The sequence below is a fragment of the Leuciscus leuciscus genome (genome assembly GCF_965113295.1).
Source record: "Leuciscus leuciscus genome assembly, chromosome: 25".
NCBI classification, from domain to species: domain Eukaryota; kingdom Metazoa; phylum Chordata; class Actinopteri; order Cypriniformes; family Leuciscidae; genus Leuciscus; species Leuciscus leuciscus.
This window is the reverse complement of record NC_138724.1, coordinates 31,686,345-31,707,360: the sequence shown is the minus strand read 5'-3', so window position 1 is coordinate 31,707,360 and position 21,016 is coordinate 31,686,345. Positions and strand designations below refer to the sequence as shown.

Sequence of the window (21,016 nt, the reverse complement as noted above, 5' to 3'; positions counted from 1 at the left end):
GAAAGCATTCTTTAGAAATGTTGGCCCATATTGATAGGATAGCATCTTGCAGTTGATGGAGATTTGTAGGATGCACATCCAGGGCACAAAGCTCCCGTTCCACCACATCCCAAAGATGCTCTATTGGGTTGAGATCTGGTGACTGTGGGGGCCATTTTAGTACAGTGAACTCATTGTCATGTTCAAGAAACCAATTTGAAATGATTTGAGCTTTATGACATGGTGCATTATCCTGCTGGAAGTAGCCATCAGAGGATGGGTACATGGTGGTCATAAAGGGATGGACATGGTCAGAAACAATGCTCAGGTAGGCTGTGGCATTTAAACGATGCCCAATTGGCACTAAGGGGCCTAAAGTGGGCCAAGAAAACATCCCCCACACCATTACACCACCACCACCAGCCTGCACAGTGGTAACAAGGCATGATGGATCCATGTTCTCATTCTGTTTACGCCAAATTCTGACTCTACCATCTGAACGTCTCAACAGAAATCGAGACTCAGGCAACATTTTTCCAGTCTTCAACTGTCCAATTTTGGTGAGCTCGTGCAAATTGTAGCCTCTTTTTCCTATTTGTAGTGGAGATGAGTGGTACCCGGTGGGGTCTTCTGCTGTTGTAGCCCATCAGCCTTAAGGTTGTGCGTGTTGTGGCTTTGCTGCATACCTCGGTTGTAACGAGTGGTTATTTCAGTCAAAGTTACTCTTCTATCAGCTTGAATCAGTCGGCCCATTCTCCTCTGACCTCTAGCATCAACAAGGCATTTTCGCCCACAGGACTGCCGCATACTGGATGTTTTTCCCTTTTCACACCATTCTTTGTAAACCCTAGAAATGGTTGTGCGTGAAAATCCCAGTAACTGAGCAGATTGTGAAATACTCAGACCGGCCCGTCTGGCACCAACAACCATGCCACGCTCAAAATTGCTTAAATCACCTTTCTTTCCCATTCTGACATTCAGTTTGGAGTTCAGGAGATTGTCTTGACCAGGAACACACCCCTAAATGCATTGAAGCAACTGCCATGTGATTGGTTGATTAGATAATTGCATTAATGAGAAATTGAACAGGTGTTCCTCATAATCCTTTAGGTGAGTGTATATCTCAGCAATGCTTAAGTGTATTCTGACCAAACTTGGTGTGTGTTATGACAACCATGAACTGAGGCTACCTGGCCAGTTTTGGCACAGTGCCACCTAGTGGTCAGGAGATATGAAAAATGTATTTATCTGATTTAATTTCCGATATGCATTTCCGAGGATTTTTTTCTGCCATATTGGATTTTCTGAAAAATATACTTTTTCGAACTCCTCATAGGCCGTTTGTCTGATTCACTCAAAACTCGGCACACACGATCTAGAGACCTTCATGGAAAAAAAAAGTTGTTAAAATAATTTCGATCGGTGATTCACGCTCGTGACGGGACGTTCAAACTTTCACTAAAATGGCTAGAACTCTTGAACACAATGAGATATATTCACCAAACGTGTTATACCTATGTAAGAGCTCGTTCTGTGGTCATGCAAAAACAGTTGTGGCGATTCACCACTTGGTGGTGCTGTAATACAAAAAAAACCCATAAAACCGCTGTAATTATGTAACCGTTAGTCCGATTGACTTGAAAATTGGGATGCAGTGTCTTTTTCCAAGTTGCCATGATGATTTAATAAAGTTTGGGCACCTATTAGACCAGGTTAATGGAGGCCAATCAGAAAGAAACTTGGTGGGCCTGTTTGACTCTAGAGGTCTATGCAAAGTTTAAAAGAAAACAGCCACCGGGTGGCGCTATCACATTTTACGCCCTATATATCACGCAATGTATCTCACACACACACACAGTATTCTTATCATATGTTAAATCTCCTCATTCTGAATGACTTTGTCTCAAGAATCAAATCATTCGTTATTAATATTAGAGATTATTTTTAAAAAATCAACTTTTTAGAACTCCTCATAGGCCATTTTTTTTATTTGCTCGAACCTTGACATGCATCATCTAGAGACCCTCACGGCAAAATGTTATCAAAAGAATTTTGGGTAACACTTTATAATAACTGCATGCTATGAATCATTAGTTAAGCATTAGTAAATAGTTCATTTATAATTTATAAAACATTAATAGACATTAAGCAGTTTATAAATACAGCAATAAATGCTTTATTTTTTATTTATAAGCATATCTATAATGTGTTTAATAAATGTATTTTCAGACTTTTTTAATGATCAATTTATCATTTCTAAATTAACAATAACATAATTTACAATCCAGTTATTTAGGAGTTGTTAGTGGTTCATAAGACAATTTAAAGAAAGTGTAAGTAAATGATTAATAAACTATTTAAATGTACATTTATACATCTTATTATTTAGACGTAGTAATAGTTACTCAGTGTGTGAATAAATGCTTTATTAACATGTATTTCTACTGTAATTCATGATTACTTCAGGTAGATATAAAACATTTAGTAGTTGTCAGTTAACTATTTTTGTGAGCTCATCTAAAGTGAGGACTAGTTATGCCTCATAAAGCTCTTACAAAGGGGATTTAAAGGCAGTTCTCTTCTAAACAGAAAAAGGAAACACACACAAAACCGAGTGATACAGAACATGTCAATATTTATTCAAGATGCAATCAATGACACTGTACAACTGTACACTTGATATAACATGAAAAAAAAAAAAAAAATTAACCTGAGGTGAAATCCATGTGGGGAACGAATTCCTCTCTCTAAATCCCCGATTGCACAATCCTAATGAGATGATGCTGAAATCGATGCCAATTTTTAACTAGAAAAAAAAGTTTGTTGAGACAAACTTTAAGTTGGCTTGAGAAAGCCGGACCAGAGAGTTTGAAGAAGTTAAAAGTAGTTAGAAGTTTAAAGTAGTTAGAAGTAGTTTGAAGTTTGAAGTAGTTTGAAGTTTGAAGTAGTTTGAAGTTTAAAGTAGTTAAAATTTTGATTGATAAATTAGTTAGAAAGAAAGAATAGTTAGAAAGAAAGAATAGTTAGAAAGAAAGAAAAGTTAGAAAGAAAGAAAGAAAGAAAGAAAGAAAGAAAGAGAAAGAAAAAAGAAAGATTAGTTAGAAAGAAAGAAAAAAGAAAGAAAGATTAGTTAGAAAGAAAGAAAGAAAGATTAGGTATAAAGAAAGAAAGAACGAAAGAAAGATTAGGTAGAAAGAAAGAAAAAAGAAAAGATTAGTTAGAAAGAAAGAAAGAAAGTAAGATTAGGTATAAAGAAAGAAAGAACGAAAGAAAGATTAGGTAGAAAGTAGTGGTGGGCCGTTATCGGCGTTAACGTGCTGCGTTAACGCGAGACTCTTATCGCGCGATAAAAAAAATATCGCCGTTAATCTATTCTCCAAGTTGGGTTGGGAGATGGCTCTATACTACACAAGCTATGATGACGCAATCTACCCGCGGCCGCGAGGTAAACCCGGCTGCAACGCATATTCGTCGTCATCTTAAGTAAACACGGCTGAAAGTGAAAGCTGGTGAAAAAGGTCGGTGCAACATCCATTATTTGGACTTGGTTCGGGTTTAAGCCGTCAGACGAGCAGCAGCAAACTAAATACAGAGTGTGTGGGGTAACAGTTCGGTAAGTTAACACACGACTAATCCGTTCTACCACCTCAAATTCAAAACGAAACATGATATCACTGAATACCAGCGCGCGCGTATTATTCCCATTCCAATATATCTTAGTGCAGGGCCGGATCTACCATATGGGCAATCTGGGCACGTTTTTTTTTTGCAACGTTCGCTGCTACATAAAAATAGTATACACAAGGCTTTGCCTCGATCTTGATAATTATCCAATCAGAATTTTTAAAAAGTGTATATTACATTATATGATCTCTTATTCATGCAAATGCTTTTAAACAATTCATGTGCGACAAGACAAAAGTCTGACTGTGACACACACACACAGAAAGACGCGCGCGCGCCAGTATCGTGCGCTCAGCCAGAATACAGTTATCTTTCGTGCTTGAACTTACAATAACACACACAATTATGCCAAAATGTCCGTTTTGTCGAGTATCTTCATAACATAAGAGCTGTCTTATGATGAACGTCAAGAGTTGTGAAAGAATGAGGCGCGTGCGAGAGCCGCGTCTCCGTCAGCTGGTCTTAAAGAGACAGCAGCCAATAAAGCTTTCTGTCAGTAAAGTTAATCAAAGAACAAAAAGAACAGAGAAAATGACTCACTGCTGTTGACTAAAGTTTTTTTTTTTTTTTTTTTTGCTATAATAAGGATTAGTCTATATTTAATTTATAATTTATGCAGTGCAGTTTGACAATTTCGGTATATGTCCTAGGTCTACCTGTTTGACAGGCACAGGTAAATATGACATTTATTTTTAACTCTTGTATTATTGAGACAAATAACAATATTGAATTTATTTTAATTTGAAAACACAGTGCATTTAGTTGTTGTTTCTAGTTTGAGTTGAGAAATGGGCTACAAATTTCAGCATTATCACTAATCTGTGTGTGCATTTTACTTGAGAAATAAGCAAGTTAACTCAGGAAACCATTTGTTTACTATATCGCAATCGCATATCGCAATATTGACCTCAATAATCACAATATGACATTTTCCCCAAATCGTGCAGCCATACTTTTCAGAAAAATGTATTTCGTATCATTGTCTTGTGAACTAGTCATTCAGCTTTTGATCAATAGTGATTGGCATGTTAAATCCCACACCTGTGTGTGTTCCTTTGGAGGGTGTGGTTGTCAGGTAGGGGAGGGGGCCCATGAGCTTCAGTGCCCAGGGGCCCCTGGGGGTACTAATCCAGCCTTGCTTAGTGGTGTAGCACATAATCTCGATTTTAAGAATCGTTGTTGTGTTTCTTTTTAACTGAAAAGACATCAGTTAGACAATATTCTAATTTTAAATTTGGGGTTTCATAAGCTCCAAGCCATAATAAACATTAGACCTACTTAAGTCTCTGCAGCTAGTGTACTTAAATTTTATTTATCTGCAAAATTATGTTGTATACTTACAGTTTTGCACAATATATGTTCTCAAAACTACATACACCCTTTAAAAAAAAATACATTTAGCAGTTGTTTAGCATGGGTCTGTGTAATCTGTTCTGAAATGGTTTTATTATAATATACTGTAAATCGCTATCGCAAGAGGCTGCAATGTATATCACAATATAGATTTTAGGCCATATCGCCCATCCCTAATTGATAGCCTATAGTAGTTGATAATAACATAGGCCTACCTAATGTTGCCTACGGACGGTAACAGTAAAGTAGTAACCTTTTACAGTCTATGAGTAGAACAGCTTTCTCAAGCAGTTTATGATGCATTTTGGAAACAGGAGATGAGCCCCTGGTCTAATGCGCCACCTGGCTTGAGAAACACGTTCTCAAAGACTTACTTTTATAGTCATTATTTGGGTAGCACACATATTCTGAATGCCTTCGGCAGAATTCAAATGAGCCATTTTAATCTAGATTAATCTAGATTAATTTCAAAATTAATCTAGATTAATCTAGATTAAAAAAATTAATCTATGCCCACCTCTAGTAGAAAGAAAGAAAAGTTAGAAAGAAAGAAAGAAAGAAAGAAAGAAAGAAAGAAAGAAAGAAAGAAAGAAAGAAAGAAAGAAAGATTAGTTAGAAAGAAAGAAAGAAAGATTAGGTATAAAGAAAGAAAGAAAGAAATAAAGAAAGAAAGAAAGAAAGATTAGGTATAAAGAAAGAAAGAAAGAAAGATTAGGTATAAAGAAAGAAAGAAAGAAAGAAAGAAAGAAAGATTAGTTAGAAAGAAAGAAAAAAGAAAGAAAGATTAGTTAGAAAGAAAGAAAGATTAGGTAGAAAGAAAGAAAGAAAGAAAGAAAGAAAGAAAGAAAGAAAGAAAGATTAGTTAGAAAGAAAGAAAAAAGAAAGAAAGATTAGTTAGAAAGAAAGAAAGAAAGATTAGGTATAAAGAAAGAAAGAACGAAAGAAAGATTAGGTAGAAAGAAAGAAAGAAAAAAGAAAAGATTAGTTAGAAAGAAAGAAAGAAAGATTAGGTATAAAGAAAGAAAGAACGAAAGAAAGATTAGGTAGAAAGAAAGAAAAGTTAGAAAGAAAGAAAGAAAGAAAGAAAGAAAGAAAGAAAGAAAGAAAGAAAGAAAGAAGAAAGATTAGTTAGAAAGAAAGAAAGAAAGAAAGATTAGGTATAAAGAAAGAAAGAAAGAAAGATTAGGTATAAAGAAAGAAAGAAAGATTAGGTAGAAAGAAAGAAAGAAAGAAAGAAAGAAAGATTAGGTATAAAGAAAGAAAGAAAGAAAGAAAGAAAGAAAGAAAGAAAGAAAGAAAGAAAGAAATATAAGGTATAAAGAAAGAAAGAAAAAGATTAGGTATAAAGAAAGAAAGAAAGAAAGAAAGAAAGAAAGAAAGAAAGAAAGAAAGATTAGGTAGAAAGATTAGCTAGAAAGAAAGAATGAAAGAAAAAAGAAAGAAAGATTAGCTAGAAAGAAAAAAAGAAAGAAAGAAAGAAAGATTGTAAGAAAGAAAGAAAGATTAGGTAGAAAGAAAGAATGAAAGAAAAAAGAAAGAAAGATTAGCTAGAAAGAAAGAAAGAAAGAAAGATTGTAAGAAAGAAAGAAAGATTAGGTAGAAAGAAAGAATGAAAGAAAAAAGAAAGAAAGATTAGCTAGAAAGAAAGAAAGAAAGAAAGAAAGAAAGAAAGAAAGATTAGGTATAAAGAAAGAAAGAACGAAAGAAAGATTAGGTAGAAAGAAAGAAAAGTTAGAAAGAAAGAAAGAAAGAAAGAAAGATTAGGTATAAAGAAAGAAAGAACGAAAAAAAGATTAGGTAGAAAGAAAGAAAAGTTAGATAAGTCAGATAGATAGATAGATAGATAGATAGATAAGTTCAAAAGATAGATAGATAGATAGATAGATAGATAGATAAGTTCAAAAGATAGATAGATAGATAGATAGATAGAAAGAAAAGGTTTAAAGAGATAGAAAGAAAGAAAGAAAATGTTTAAAGAAAGAAAGAAAGAAAGAAAGAAAGATTAATTAGTAAGAAAGAAGGAGAAAGAAAGAGAGAAAGAAAGAAAGAGAGAAAGAAAGAAAAAGAAAGATTGATTAGTTGAAAGAAAGAAAGAAAGAAAGAAAGATAGATGATTTACTGATTCAAGCATGATTTACCATAGTTTACCATGATTTACCATAGTTTACCATGATTTACCATGATTTACCATAGTTTACCATAATTTACTATAGTATACCATGATTTACCATGTTCAAGTATGATTTACTGATTCTAGCATGATTTGTCATAGATTACCATCATTTTCCATAGTTTACCATGATTTACTATAGTATACCACGATTTACCATGTTCAAGTATAATTTACTGATTCTAGCATGATTTACCATAGTTTACCATGATTTACCACGATTTACCATAGTTTACCATGATTTACTATAGTATACCATGATTTACCATGTTCAAGTATGATTTATTGATTCTAGCATGATTTACCATAGTTTACCATGATTTACCACGATTTACTATAGTTTACCATGATTTACTATAGTATACCACGATTTGCCATGTTCAAGTATAATTTACTGATTCTAGCATGATTTACCATAGTTTAGCATGATTTACCATAGTTTACCATGATTTACCATGATTTACCATAGTTTACCATTATTTACTATAGTATACCAAGATTTACCATGTTCAAGTATGATTTACTATGATTCTAGCATGATTTACCATATTTTACCACGATTTACCATAGTTTACCATGATTTACCATAGTTTACCATGCTAGCATGATTATCATGTTGCTAGCATGATGCTAGAATTTTTTTACCATGTTGCTAGCATGGTTTACCATGATTTACCATAGTTTACCATGATTTACCACGATTTACCATAGTTTACCATGATTTACTATAGTATACCATGATTTACCATGATTTTCCATAGTTTACCATGATTTACTATAGTATACCATGATTTACCATGTTCAAGTATGATTTACTGATTCTAGCATGATTTAGCATAGTTTACCATGATTTACCACGATTTACCATAGTTTACCATGATTTACTATAGTATACCACGATTTACCATGTTCAAGTATAATTTACTGATTCTAGCATGATTTACCATAGTTTACCATGATTTACCACGATATACCATAGTTTACCATGATTTACTATAGTATACCATGATTTACCATGTTCAAGTATGATTTATTGATTCTAGCATGATTTACCATAGTTTACCATGATTTACCACGATTTACAATAGTTTACCATGATTTACTATAGTATACCATGATTTACCATGTTCAAGTATGATTTATTGATTCTAGCATGATTTACCATAGTTTACCATGATTTACCACGATTTACTATAGTATACCATGATTTACTATAGTATACCACGATTTGCCATGTTCAAGTATAATTTACTGATTCTAGCATGATTTACCACAGTTTAGCATGATTTACCATAGTTTACCATGATTTACCATGATTTACCATGATTTACCATAGTTTACCATTATTTACTATAGTATACCATGATTTACCATGTTCAAGTATGATTTACTATGATTCTAGCATGATTTACCATAGTTTACCACGATTTACCATAGTTTACCATGATTTACCATAGTTTACCATGCTAGCATGATTATCATGTTGCTAGCATGATGCTAGAATTTTTTTACCATGTTGCTAGCATGGTTTACCATGATTTACCATAGTTTACCATGATTTACTATAGTATACCATGATTTACCACGATTTACCATAGTTTACCATGATTTACTATAGTATACCATGATTTACCATGTTCAAGTATGATTTACTAATTCTAGCATAGAAAGAAATAGAAAGAGAAAGAAAGAAAGAAAGAAAGAAAGAAAGAAAGAAAGAAAGAAAGAAAGAAAGATTAGGTGTAAAGAAAGAAAGAACGAAAGAAAGATTAGGTATAAAGAAAGAAAGAACGAAAGAAAGATTAGGTAGAAAGAAAGAAAAGTTAGAAAGAAAGAAAGAAAGAAAGAAAGAAAGAAAGAAAGAAAGAAAGAAATAAAGAAAGAAAGAAAGAAAGAAAGAAAGATTAGGTAGAAAGAAAGAAAGAACGAAAGAAAGATTAGGTAGAAAGAAAGAAAAGTTAGATAAGTCAGATAGATAGATAGATAGATAGATAGATAGATAGATAGATAAGTTCAAAAGATAGATAGATAGATAGATAATAGATAGATAGATAGATAGATAGATAGATCTATGTATGATTTATTGATTCTAGCATGATTTACCATAGTTTACCATGATTTACCACGATTTACTATAGTATACCATGATTTACTATAGTATACCACGATTTGCCATGTTCAAGTATAATTTACTGATTCTAGCATGATTTACCATAGTTTACCATGATTTACCACGATTTACAATAGTTTACCATGATTTACTATAGTATACCATGATTTACCATGTTCAAGTATGATTTATTGATTCTAGCATGATTTACCATAGTTTACCATGATTTACCACGATTTACTATAGTATACCATGATTTACTATAGTATACCACGATTTGCCATGTTCAAGTATAATTCACTGATTCTAGCATGATTTACCACAGTTTAGCATGATTTACCATAGTTTACCATGATTTACCATGATTTACCATGATTTACCATAGTTTACCATTATTTACTATAGTATACCATGATTTACCATGTTCAAGTATGATTTACTATGATTCTAGCATGATTTACCATAGTTTACCACGATTTACCATAGTTTACCATGATTTACCATAGTTTACCATGCTAGCATGATTATCATGTTGCTAGCATGATGCTAGAATTTTTTTACCATGTTGCTAGCATGGTTTACCATGATTTACCATAGTTTACCATGATTTACTATAGTATACCATGATTTACCACGATTTACCATAGTTTACCATGATTTACTATAGTATACCATGATTTACCATGTTCAAGTATGATTTACTGATTCTAGCATGATTTAGCATAGTTTACCATGATTTACCATAGTTTACCATGATTTACCACGATTTACCATAGTTTACCATGATTTACTATAGTATACCATGGTTTACCATGTTCAAGTATGATTTACTGATTCTAGCATGATTTATCATAGATTACCATGATTTACCATAGTTTACCATCATTTACCACGATTTACCATAGTTTACCATGATTTACTATAGTATACCATGATTTACCATGTTCAAGTATGATTTACTGATTCTAGCATGATTTATCATAGTTTACCATGATTTACCATAGTTTACCATGATTTACCACGATTTACCATAGTTTACCATGATTTACTATAGTATACCACGATTTACCATGTTCAAGTATGATTTACTGATTCTAGCATGATTTAGCATAGTTTACCATGATTTACCACGATTTACCATAGTTTACCATGATTTACTATAGTATACCATGATTTACCATGTTCAAGTATGATTTACTGATTCTAACATGATTTATCATAGTTTACCATGATTTACCATAGTTTACCATGATTTACCACGATTTGCCATAGTTTACTATGATTTACTATAGTATACCATGATTTACCATGTTCAAGTATGATTTACTGATTGTAGCATAGATAGATAGATAAGGTTTGTAGATAGATAGATAGATAGATAGATAGATAGATAGATAAGGTTTGAAGATAGATAGATAGATAGATAGATAGATAGATAGATAGATAGATAGATAGATAGATAATGTTTGAAGATAGATAGATAGATAGATAGATAGATAGATAGATAGATAGATAGATAGATTGGTTAAAAAGATAGATAGATAGATAGATAGATAGATAGATAGATAGATAGATAGATAGATATAGTTAAAAAGATAGATAGATAGATAGATAGATAGATAGATAGATAGATAGATAGATAGATAAGTTAAAAAGATAGATAGATAGATTAGTTAAAAAGATAGATATATAGATAGATAGATAGATAGATAGATAGATGATAGATAGATAGATAAGTTAAAAAGATAGATAGATAGATAGATAGATAGATAGATAGATAGATAGATAGATAGATAGATTAGTTAAAAAGATAGATAGATAGATTAGTTAAAAAGATAGATAGATAGATAGATAGATAGATAGATAGATAGATAGATAGATAGATAGATAGATAGATTGGTTAAAAAGATAGATAGATAGATAGATAGATAGATAGATAGATAGAGTTAAAAAGATAGATAGATAGATAGATAGATAGATAGATAGATAGATAGATAGATAGATAAAGATTGGTAGATTAATTGAGTCTAGGGCTTTAGAGAATTTAGATTTGAGTTTTTGGTTTGTGCACTAATGGGCCACCATAGTCTTGGCTCAATTTGAGCAGTCTGCAATGAAAGTCAATGGGGTTTTTATGATTTTGAATATTAATTTTTAAGAAAACCGTAAGTCAAACCAGTCTGAAAAGATATAGCACACCAAGTCAGAACAGTATGAAGGTCTGACCCGAGTTTGGAGTATGTAGCTTGAACGGTCTAGGAGGAGTTAGTGTCCCAAAATTTGCGGTCAGAAAAAGAAGTAAGAAGAATAACTAGAATGTACATTTCCTGAAGAAAATGTGAAGTGGTGCTTGCAGTGGCAAAACTCGCCACTGGGCAGATGCTAACACAATTAACATGTTGTGATACCATGATATACCACGTTTTAGCATTATTTACCACGATTTATCATGTTTCTAAGATGATTTACTACGATTTACCACATTCCAGCATGATTTACTATGATTAACATGTTGTTAAAATGATGCTAGCATGATTAGCATGTTGTTAACATGATTAGCATGTTGGTAGCATGATGCTAGCATGATTAGCATGTTGCTAGCATGCTTTTAACAAGATGTTAGCATGATTAGCATTTTGCTAGCATGTTTTTAGCCAGATGCTAACATGATTAACATGTTGCTAGCATTATGTTAGCTTGATTAACATATTGTTAGCATAATGCTAGCTTGAATAGCATTTTGCTAGCATGATGCTAGCTTAATTAGCATATTGGTAGCATGATGCTAGCATGATTAGCATGTTGCTAGCATGATGCTAGCTTGATTAGCATTATGTTAGCATGATGCTAGCTTGATTAGCATGTTGGTAGCTTGATGCTAGCATGATTAGCATGTTTTTAGCTAGACGCTAACATGATTAGCATGTTTCTAGCATAATGCTAGCTTGATTAGCATGTTGCTAGCATGATGCTAGCTTGATTAGCATGTTGCTAGCATGATGCTAGCTTGATTAGCATGTTGGTAGCATGATGCTAGCTTGATTAGCATGTTGGTAGCTTGATGCTAGCATGATTAGCATGTTGCTAGCATGTTTTTAGCTAGACGCTAACATGATTAGCATGTTGCTAGCATAATGCTAGCTTGATTAACATGTTGCTAGCATGATGCTAGCTTGATTAGCATTTTGCTGGCATTATGATAGCTTGATTAGCATGTTGCTAGCATGATGCTAGCTTGATTAGCATGTTGGTAGCATAATAATAGCTTGATTAACATGTTGCTAGCATGATGCTAACATGATTAGTATTTTGCTAGCATGTTTTTAGCAAGATGCTGTTGCCAGGTGGTGGTTGCAAGGGTTTTCTGGGTGGTTGCTATGGTGTTGCTAGGCAGTTGCTAAGGTGTTCTGGGTAGTTGCTAGCTAGTTGCTAGGGTATTTTTGGTGGTTGCTAGGCAGTTGCTAGGGTATTCTTGGTGGTTGCTAGGCGTTCTGGGTGGTTACTAGGCAGTTGCTAGGTGTTCTGGGTGGTTGCTAGGCAGTTGCTAGGGTGTTCTGGGTGGTTGCTAGAGTTTTTTGGTGGTTAATAGAGCATTTCTAGACGTTGCTAGGGTGTTCAGGGTGGTTGCTAAGGTATTTTTGGTAGTTGCTATGGTGTTACTAGGTGGTTGGTAGTTGTCAAATATGGTTACTATGGAGTTTTTATAGAGTTCTTAAAATCTTTAATAACGAGTTCCTTCAGTACGGCACTCGGCCTGCGGCCTCGTGCCTTTGGCCGAATAGGCACAAGCATGGAGCAATATCGCAAGGCTACGAGTGTGATATTGCTTTAAAAATTTTTTTTTTTAAGTTTTTATATTATTTATTGGTTTAGGGTGGTTGCTAGGGAGCTCAGAGTGGTTGCTAGGGTGCTGTAACTGGTTTCTAGGGTGTGGCTATGGAGATTTTAGGCCATTACTTATTGGCTGCTTGATAATATAAATCCTCTGAGGGAGAGAGAGAGGGAGAGAAACGCAGGGGTGTCAGGCCCTTTGGAGTGGTGTGTGTGAAAACGGCAGTTGGGATTCAAATGTTTTTAGAACTCCCCATGTTAAGTCAATGGGACTTTTTTGGCCGCTTTTTCGTCCGCTGTGCGAACATCGTACACCCGATCGCTTAGAAAAGATATAGCACACCTCTCCTCAATGAGCCGCTCGATTTGACACCTCACTCAGGGGTCTGTGACAAACGGTGCGGGGCGCATTACGCGCCAAACTTTTGGCAGAATAAAAATAAGAATAATAAGTATGAGTGACAATAACACTAGTGTTGCTTTGAAAAAGCACCACTAATAATAAGTTTAAATAGGATTTCAGTAAGTTGGCTTTCTCAAGCCAACTTAATTAGCTCATGATCATGGTGATACACTTTTGTTAACTCAGCCAGTTTAGTCACAATTATAGCGTCCAATTGCATTTGAATGCTAAATAAAATATCATGATTATGTAAAGAATATAATATAATATATATAAATAATAATTTATGCAGTAAATGCAGCACAATCGTCAGATTTTTTTTAAACGTACATGACAGACGTCACTACCTGCACATCTCTCGCGATTGGCTGCCACCAGGCGGTTTTCGGTTTGCTGGTAAAAACAAAGCCAGACACAAATCAATACATGTTATGGTGTACTTTGTGTGGCACTACTTTGACAACTCACTGCACAGGTTTCCCTTATTTTTGGTTGAATAAGTCCTTAAAGTATGTAAATGAAACATTGTATTTGCTTTATTTTTTCAGTTTAATTGACATTTTTAGTTAAAGTAAAAAAAAAAAAAAATTTATTCATAGCACCAGCTAACGTCCAGCCAGCACTAATACCAGTGTTACCAAGTTGAACACAGATACTATATTGTGTAAATGATTATATCTGGGCAGTCTAGCACACACACACTTTGCTCTCTGAGTGAGTGTGTCATTGTCTTATCACTTTATTCACTGAAAACAGGTTGAGATCTTTTCATATCAGTGACAGAGGTTGTGCTGTTCTGAGTTCAGCTCTGAGATTAAACCCGACTCATCTGAGAGAGCTGGACCTGAGTGAGAATAACTTTAATGAATTGGGAGTGAAGATTCTTTCAGCTCTACTGGCAGATCCTCAGTTTAAACTGGATAAATTGGGGTGAGTGTCACTGGCTTTATTTTATATATTTGTTTAAATGAAGACCAAGCGAACCTGTTAGTTATAAGTAGGTTATTTTCTTTGAAAGTTTCTTTTTTGTCAGGTACACATGAAAATGGAACAAAAAATTTCCCCTTCGCTTCACACACAGGTTGAGATCTTGTGAAATCAGTGACAGAGGTTATGCTGTTTTGAGTTCAGCTCTGAGATCAAACCCGTCTCTGAGAGAGCTGGACCTGAGTGGGAATTACATTATATTTTCAAGAGTGAAGGAGATATCAACTCTACTGAAACATCCTCAGTGTAAACTACAGAAACTGACGTGAGTTGAGTAATTAAGAGCCTGTCTGGTCTAGATGGAATCAACAATTTGTTATTTAGAGCTCGGGGTCGGCAACCTGTGGCACACATGCCAATATCAGCACACAGAGGGTTAATCACTGACATATGAGTAATAGCGAGAGAACTGTATTCATTTAGATATACATTGAGTTAATCTTTTCTCATAGACACACATTCTAACTTAACTTGTGAGCTATAAATACTATTTAGCGCTCTGGGTTTGAGAAAAGCGCAATATAAACAAAATGTATCGTCATCATCATTAAAGTGTGTGAATTAACCTGTTAGTCAGCAGAAGCGAGCAGTTCCGGGAGTGTTTCCCAATCCTGGTCCTGGAGTTCCCTCAGCACAGTTTTGATGTCTCATAAATCAAACACACCTGATCAACTCATTAGTAAAGACTCAAAGGCCTCAGATGGGTGTCAGATTAGAGAAGCATGGACAGTGTTGGGGCTCCAGGATTGGGAAACACTGACTAACCGTTTGCACGAGCGCTGCACATCATGAGCCGCTGAAACTGACACAGATCAAGGTTGCAGAGCTGTACTTTAAGTGTGAATCACACAAGTCTGATTCGCTTCAGTCACTCTGCGGGATTGAGTGAAGGACAGTGGGATCTGCTGGAGCTTTCAAAGCTAAATAAATTACTGATATCAATGTTGGAGATTTTTAACTAGGAATACAAAGTCCTTTACATTCCACACACAAATCAGGAGATGCACAAACTACAGCAATAATGCATGTGGTGGGGTTCAGTACGGCCATACTGCAACACTGTTTTTAAAATAAATGTAACTTTAACCATTTCATCAAAAATTGCTTCAGAAATAATAGTCTTGGGTTACTAATCAAATAAGCAAGTTTAAGATTTAGTTGTTTTTTCTATTACACTTGAACCTTTAAAGATAGTTGTATACAATATATGTATATAATTATAAATGTGTATGTGATATAAGGCAGGAAGAGTTTGTGTGTCCAGCGATTAACAAAAATACAAGAAAAAACAAAAATGGCACTTCATGACAAAAAGGTCGCTGACCCCTAATTTCATGAAGTACAGATAGACTTATTAAAATGGTTCATTATATCAAAGCAACATGTCTACAGAGACAAAAGAGTTTTAATGATGAATCTGATAAACAGTTTGTTTGAGGTGAACTTGCCTGATTCTCATTATTGTAGATTAGAGCTTAATAATTAATTGAATCTTGATTCTCACAGGACATTAACACATGCTTCTCTCACACTCACAGGTTGAGATCTTGTCGTATCTGTGGCTCAGGTTGTGCTGTTCTGAGTTCAGCTCTGAGATCAAACCTGTCTCTGAGAGAGCTGGACCTGAGTGAGAATAACTTTGGAAATGCAGCAGTGAAGCATCTTTTAGCTCTACTGGAAGATCCTCGGTGTAAACTGGAGAAACTGGGGTGAGTGGTATTGGCTTTATTTGATATTTTGGTTTTAGTAAAGTCTGGAAGTGTTACACCCAGGATAACCTTGCCTGATTCTCATTATTGTAGATTAGAGCTTAATAATTAATTGAAACTTGATTCTCACAGACCTATCTCTCTCCTACCATTCATTGCGAAGACACTTGAAAGAGCTGTCTTCAACCAACTAACATCCTTCTTGTCTCTAAACAACCAGCTGGATGTCAACCAATCTGGCTTCAAGAAAGGACATTCAACTGAGACTGCATTACTGTCAGTCACAGAAGCCCTACGGATCGCAAAAGCTGCTTCCAAATCTTCAGTCCTCATTCTCCTGGATCTGTCTGCTGCCTTCGACACGGTGAATCATCAGATCCTTCTGTCCACCCTCTCATCACTGGGCATCACAGGAACTTCACTCCACTGGTTTGAGTCCTATCTCACAGGTAGGTCCTTCAAGGTCGCATGGAGAGGCGAGGTATCCAGAGCACATCAGCTGACCACAGGGGTTCCCCAGGGTTCAGTTCTTGGTCCCCTCCTCTTCTCCATCTACACCACATCACTGGGACACATCATACAGGCACACGGTTTTTCCTACCACTGCTATGCTGATGACACACAGCTCTTCCTCTCCTTTCAACCAGATGATCCCACAGTAGCTGCACGGGTCTCAAGCTGTCTGGCGGACATCTCCACATGGATGAAGGAACACCACCTGCAGCTCAACCTGGCAAAGACTGAGCTTCTCGTCCTCCCTGCCAATCCGTCTCTACAGCACGACTTCACCATCCAGCTAGAGTCATCATTAATCACCCCATCAAGATCGGTCAGAAATCTTGGAGTAACGTTTGATGACCAGCTGACCTTCACAGATCACATTTCAAAGACAGCTCGATCATGCAGGTTTGCACTGCACAACATCAGGAAGATCAGGCCTTTCCTAACTGAGCATGCAACACAACTTATCGTCCAGGCCCTGGTCATCTCTAGGCTTGACTACTGCAATGCCCTTCTGGCTGGACTCCCAGCATGTGCGACCAAACCCCTACAGATGATCCAGAATGCTGCAGCTCGTCTTGTCTTCAACGAGCCCAAGAGGGCCCACGTCACTCCTCTGTTCATCTCTCTGCACTGGCTACCTCTAGCTGCTCGCATCAAGTTCAAGGCACTGACGCTTGCTTACAGAACTATCACAGGCTCAGCTCCCTCCTACTTTCACTCACTCCTACGAGTCTACATCCCTACCAGACACCTACGATCGGTCAACAAGCGACGTCTCGTGGTTCCATCACAGAAAGCCACAAAATCACTTTCCAGAACATTCTCATTTACAGTTCCATGCTGGTGGAACGCTCTCCCCACCCTCATCCGGAATGCAGAATCCCTGACAACATTAAAAAAACAGCTGAAAACCAATCTCTTCCGTGAGCACTTAACCTTATAGAAAAAAAAAAAAAAAAAGAAAAAAATCCTTTCCCTTTGAAACATCACTTATCAGGCTTATGCTACTCTGAATAATACCTGAACTTCGTATTTTGAGCACTTCCTGCGTTGTTGTTGCTTTTGCCTCTTTATGATGACTCGCTGAACTTAGTCCTAATTTGTAAGTCGCTTTGGATAAGGGCGTCTGCTAAATGACTAAATGTAAATGTAAATGTAAACCACCAGAGGGCACTCCTTCCATCTCCTGTAGTGCTTTCCCATCATGAACTACACTTCCCATAATCCACTGCCTGGACTCCTGTTCTGATTACTGCCACCTCATTTATGTTTGCCTGTTTAACCCCTGTTCACTCAGTCATTAATTGCGAAGTCTTGTTTAATGTCACTGCAATACTGAGCGTTATCCGGGTTCCCTGTGTGTTGGTTTTGATCTTCTGCTTCCTGGATTTCCCTGTTTGCCTGTGTCTTGGACATTGTTTTAATGTTTGGATGGTTTACCTGTGCGTTTGACCCTTTGCCTGTTTTATGGATTATGATTCTGGATTGCCCTAATAAAGGTGCTTTTGGATCCTCAACTTTGTGTCTTAGAGCAGAATGTGACAGGAAGTACTATATTTTTTAGTTATAGTTAACTATAGTTATGTTAAGGTTTTTCCCTATACTTTTCTAGACATCTGTATTTAATGTGTTTTCTTCACACTCACAGGTTGAGATCTTGTGATATCAGTGATGGAGGTTGTGCTGATCGGAGTTCAGCTCTGAGATCAAACCTGTCTCTGAGAGAGCTGGACCTGAGTAAGAATGTCATTACAGATTCAGGAGTGGATCAGCTTTCAGCTCTATTGGCAGATCCTCAGTGTAAACTGGAGAAACTGGAGTGAGTGTCACTGGCTTTATTTCATAAATTTGTTTTAGTAAAGACAGGAAATACTATAATCTTTAGTTATAGTAGTTTTTCGCATACATTTTTCTAGACATCAGTATTTAATGTGTTTTCTTCACACTCACAGGATGAGATCTTGTTATATCAGTAACCGAGGTTGTGCTGATCTGAGTTCGGCTCTGAGAACAAACCCGTCTCATCTGAGAGAGCTGGACCTGAGTGGGAATGTCATTACAGATTTAGGAATAAAGCAGCTTTCAGATCTACTGGAAGATCCTCGGTGTAAACTGGAGAAATTGGGGTACGTTTCTAATTCTGGCATTGTAAATCCATGCATGTTGACACACATTCTTCACCACAACGACTCTTTTCTTTGTTTGTGATTGTGTCTGATTTTCTGTAGCTGTGCTGTTCTGAGATCAGCTCTGAGATCAGTCCCCCTTTACCAGCTTTTTACAGTGTATTCATGATAAGTGTTCTATAAGGTGTAGATTACCAATAATTAACCCTACAATAGTCAAATCATACCTAAATTGTGCTTTAAAGCTGCACTACCAAAGCTACATAAAAATCAAATTAAAATTAAAAATTACAATTAAAATTAAGCAAGATTGTAAAAATCATGTGCTTTTGCACGTATTTGTATTGTTGTTCATGTAAAAGATAAAAATGCAACTGAAATGAGCTAAAGGCATTATATTATATTTTATTACATTATGACATAAATGTCTTAAAGGGATAGTTCACTTTGAAATTAAATGTTGGTATGTTTTAGCTTACCTCAAGGGCATCCAAGATGTAGGTGTCTTTTTTTCCGCAGTAGTTTCAATTTTGATATTTTTAGGTCAAACCGTTCTTGTCTGTCAGTCATATAATGCAGGTCGATGGTCACTGTCTCAAAGAGCATGCACAGAGTCCAAGTTAAAACAATTCCCTGTCGTCCAAATTAAACAATTCCCCATCGTAAGTACACATTGATGGCCTAAGACACGAAACGAGCGGTTTGTGTGAGAAAATGAACAGTATTTACAGTTTTTTTTATTCGCTTTGGTACTATTTTCACAAGTCAGGTGTACATTTTCAAAACTCTTAGTACAAAAATCCAAACTGATCACACTTTTAACACAGCTAGTCATTCTTTCAAAACCTGATGTAATGCTTTCAGTCAGTTGCACATGTTTTCAGTCCACATAATCATTGTTTCAAACACAAGATTATTGTAATATGTAATGAGAACATTTGGTTTAATCACAGAAACACAACATTATGATCTTCTTTCAATTTAGTACTTTTAACAATCAGCTCATTCAACAGCAAACAATGCAAGATACATGTTTCAAATCACCGTTGTTGCTGAATTAATAACAGTAATACAGGCTATGCCACATTAGAAAATACACGTGCATAACCTAACTTATGTAATTGAATCCATAATGTTTGTAATATCTATCCAGTGTGTTATCAAAAAGCTGTGATGAAGCTCAGCCATGAGGTTCTGTGCTAGAACAGAGTTTGCTGGCAATGAATACAGTAAATGATTTTGACTATTTGACTGAATATACTGTAGTGGACCTTTACAGATGAAGGCTGAGGTACAGTAATGTAACAACCATGTCTCTACCATGTTTACAGTATCACATGGCATACATACTGTAATGTAAAATGCTGTATTTGATGCCGTCTGTCTCCCTTCTACTGATGCATCTCTGATCAATCTGATGTTTTACAGTCATTGACTGTTTCCTCTCCCTTATACTCTATTCTGCTTTACAGTATTTGCACAAATGGCAAATTTCTCTGTATCTTTCTCTCTCTCTCACACACACACACACACACACACACACACACACACACACACACACACAGACACACACACACAGACACACACACACACACACACACACACACACACACACACACACACACACACACACACACACACACACACACACACACACACACACACAGAGACACACACACACACACACACACACATGCGTGTCCTTTGAACATCATGGTGGTTATTATCTATAAATCACTTATGTAAAAATAATTCATTACCGGTACATTTGGTTATCCATATCAGAAATTGCAAACAAGTTCTATAGAAACTGTGTATTGAATCAATATCTATAGAAATCTATAGGTGTACCAAATGATTAATTGATTAACCATTAAGATCATTTGGATTAAATCATAGACAAATATATTAAACTGAACAAGAAGAGATGCAAATCAAAGGTTTGATAGTAAGATCTTTATGAAAGGCAGTTACTGTGAATGAAACATTTATGTAGATGAAACACTTATTTTGTGTTGTGAAAAGGATACTTTGTGATTTTGAGTATTGTACTTACACAATTGAAAACATGATAAAATGTTTGAAAAAAGTGCACTTTTGATGATCTGTTGTGATATTAGCACTAAGAGTTTTGAAAATGTACAACTAAACTTGTGAAAA

General features: G+C 35.5%; 1 protein-coding gene and 2 long non-coding RNA genes across 3 annotated transcripts in view; 1 reads left to right on the top strand and 2 right to left on the bottom strand.

Annotated features, from left to right (window-relative positions):
• LOC309491185 (uncharacterized protein) overlaps positions 1-21,016 on the top strand; it is a 202,665-nt gene that overhangs the window by 27,729 nt on the left and 153,920 nt on the right. The window contains exons 9-13 of the mRNA XM_082160607.1: positions 14,287-14,460; positions 14,612-14,782; positions 16,056-16,226; positions 18,379-18,549; positions 18,683-18,856. Of these exons, the coding sequence (XP_082016733.1) occupies positions 14,287-14,460; positions 14,612-14,782; positions 16,056-16,226; positions 18,379-18,549; positions 18,683-18,856 (861 nt within the window). The remainder of the gene's footprint in view (positions 1-14,286; positions 14,461-14,611; positions 14,783-16,055; positions 16,227-18,378; positions 18,550-18,682; positions 18,857-21,016) is intronic.
• The window catches only part of LOC309491303, a 141,621-nt gene that overhangs the window by 22,164 nt on the left and 98,441 nt on the right, over positions 1-21,016 (bottom strand). The window lies entirely within an intron of this gene.
• Positions 16,176-21,016, bottom strand: part of LOC309491296 — a 90,135-nt gene continuing 85,294 nt past the window's right edge. The window contains exons 2-3 of the long non-coding RNA XR_014202999.1: positions 17,892-18,106; positions 16,176-16,295 (exon numbers count right to left, since the gene is read on the bottom strand). This is a non-coding gene — a long non-coding RNA (uncharacterized lncRNA). The remainder of the gene's footprint in view (positions 16,296-17,891; positions 18,107-21,016) is intronic.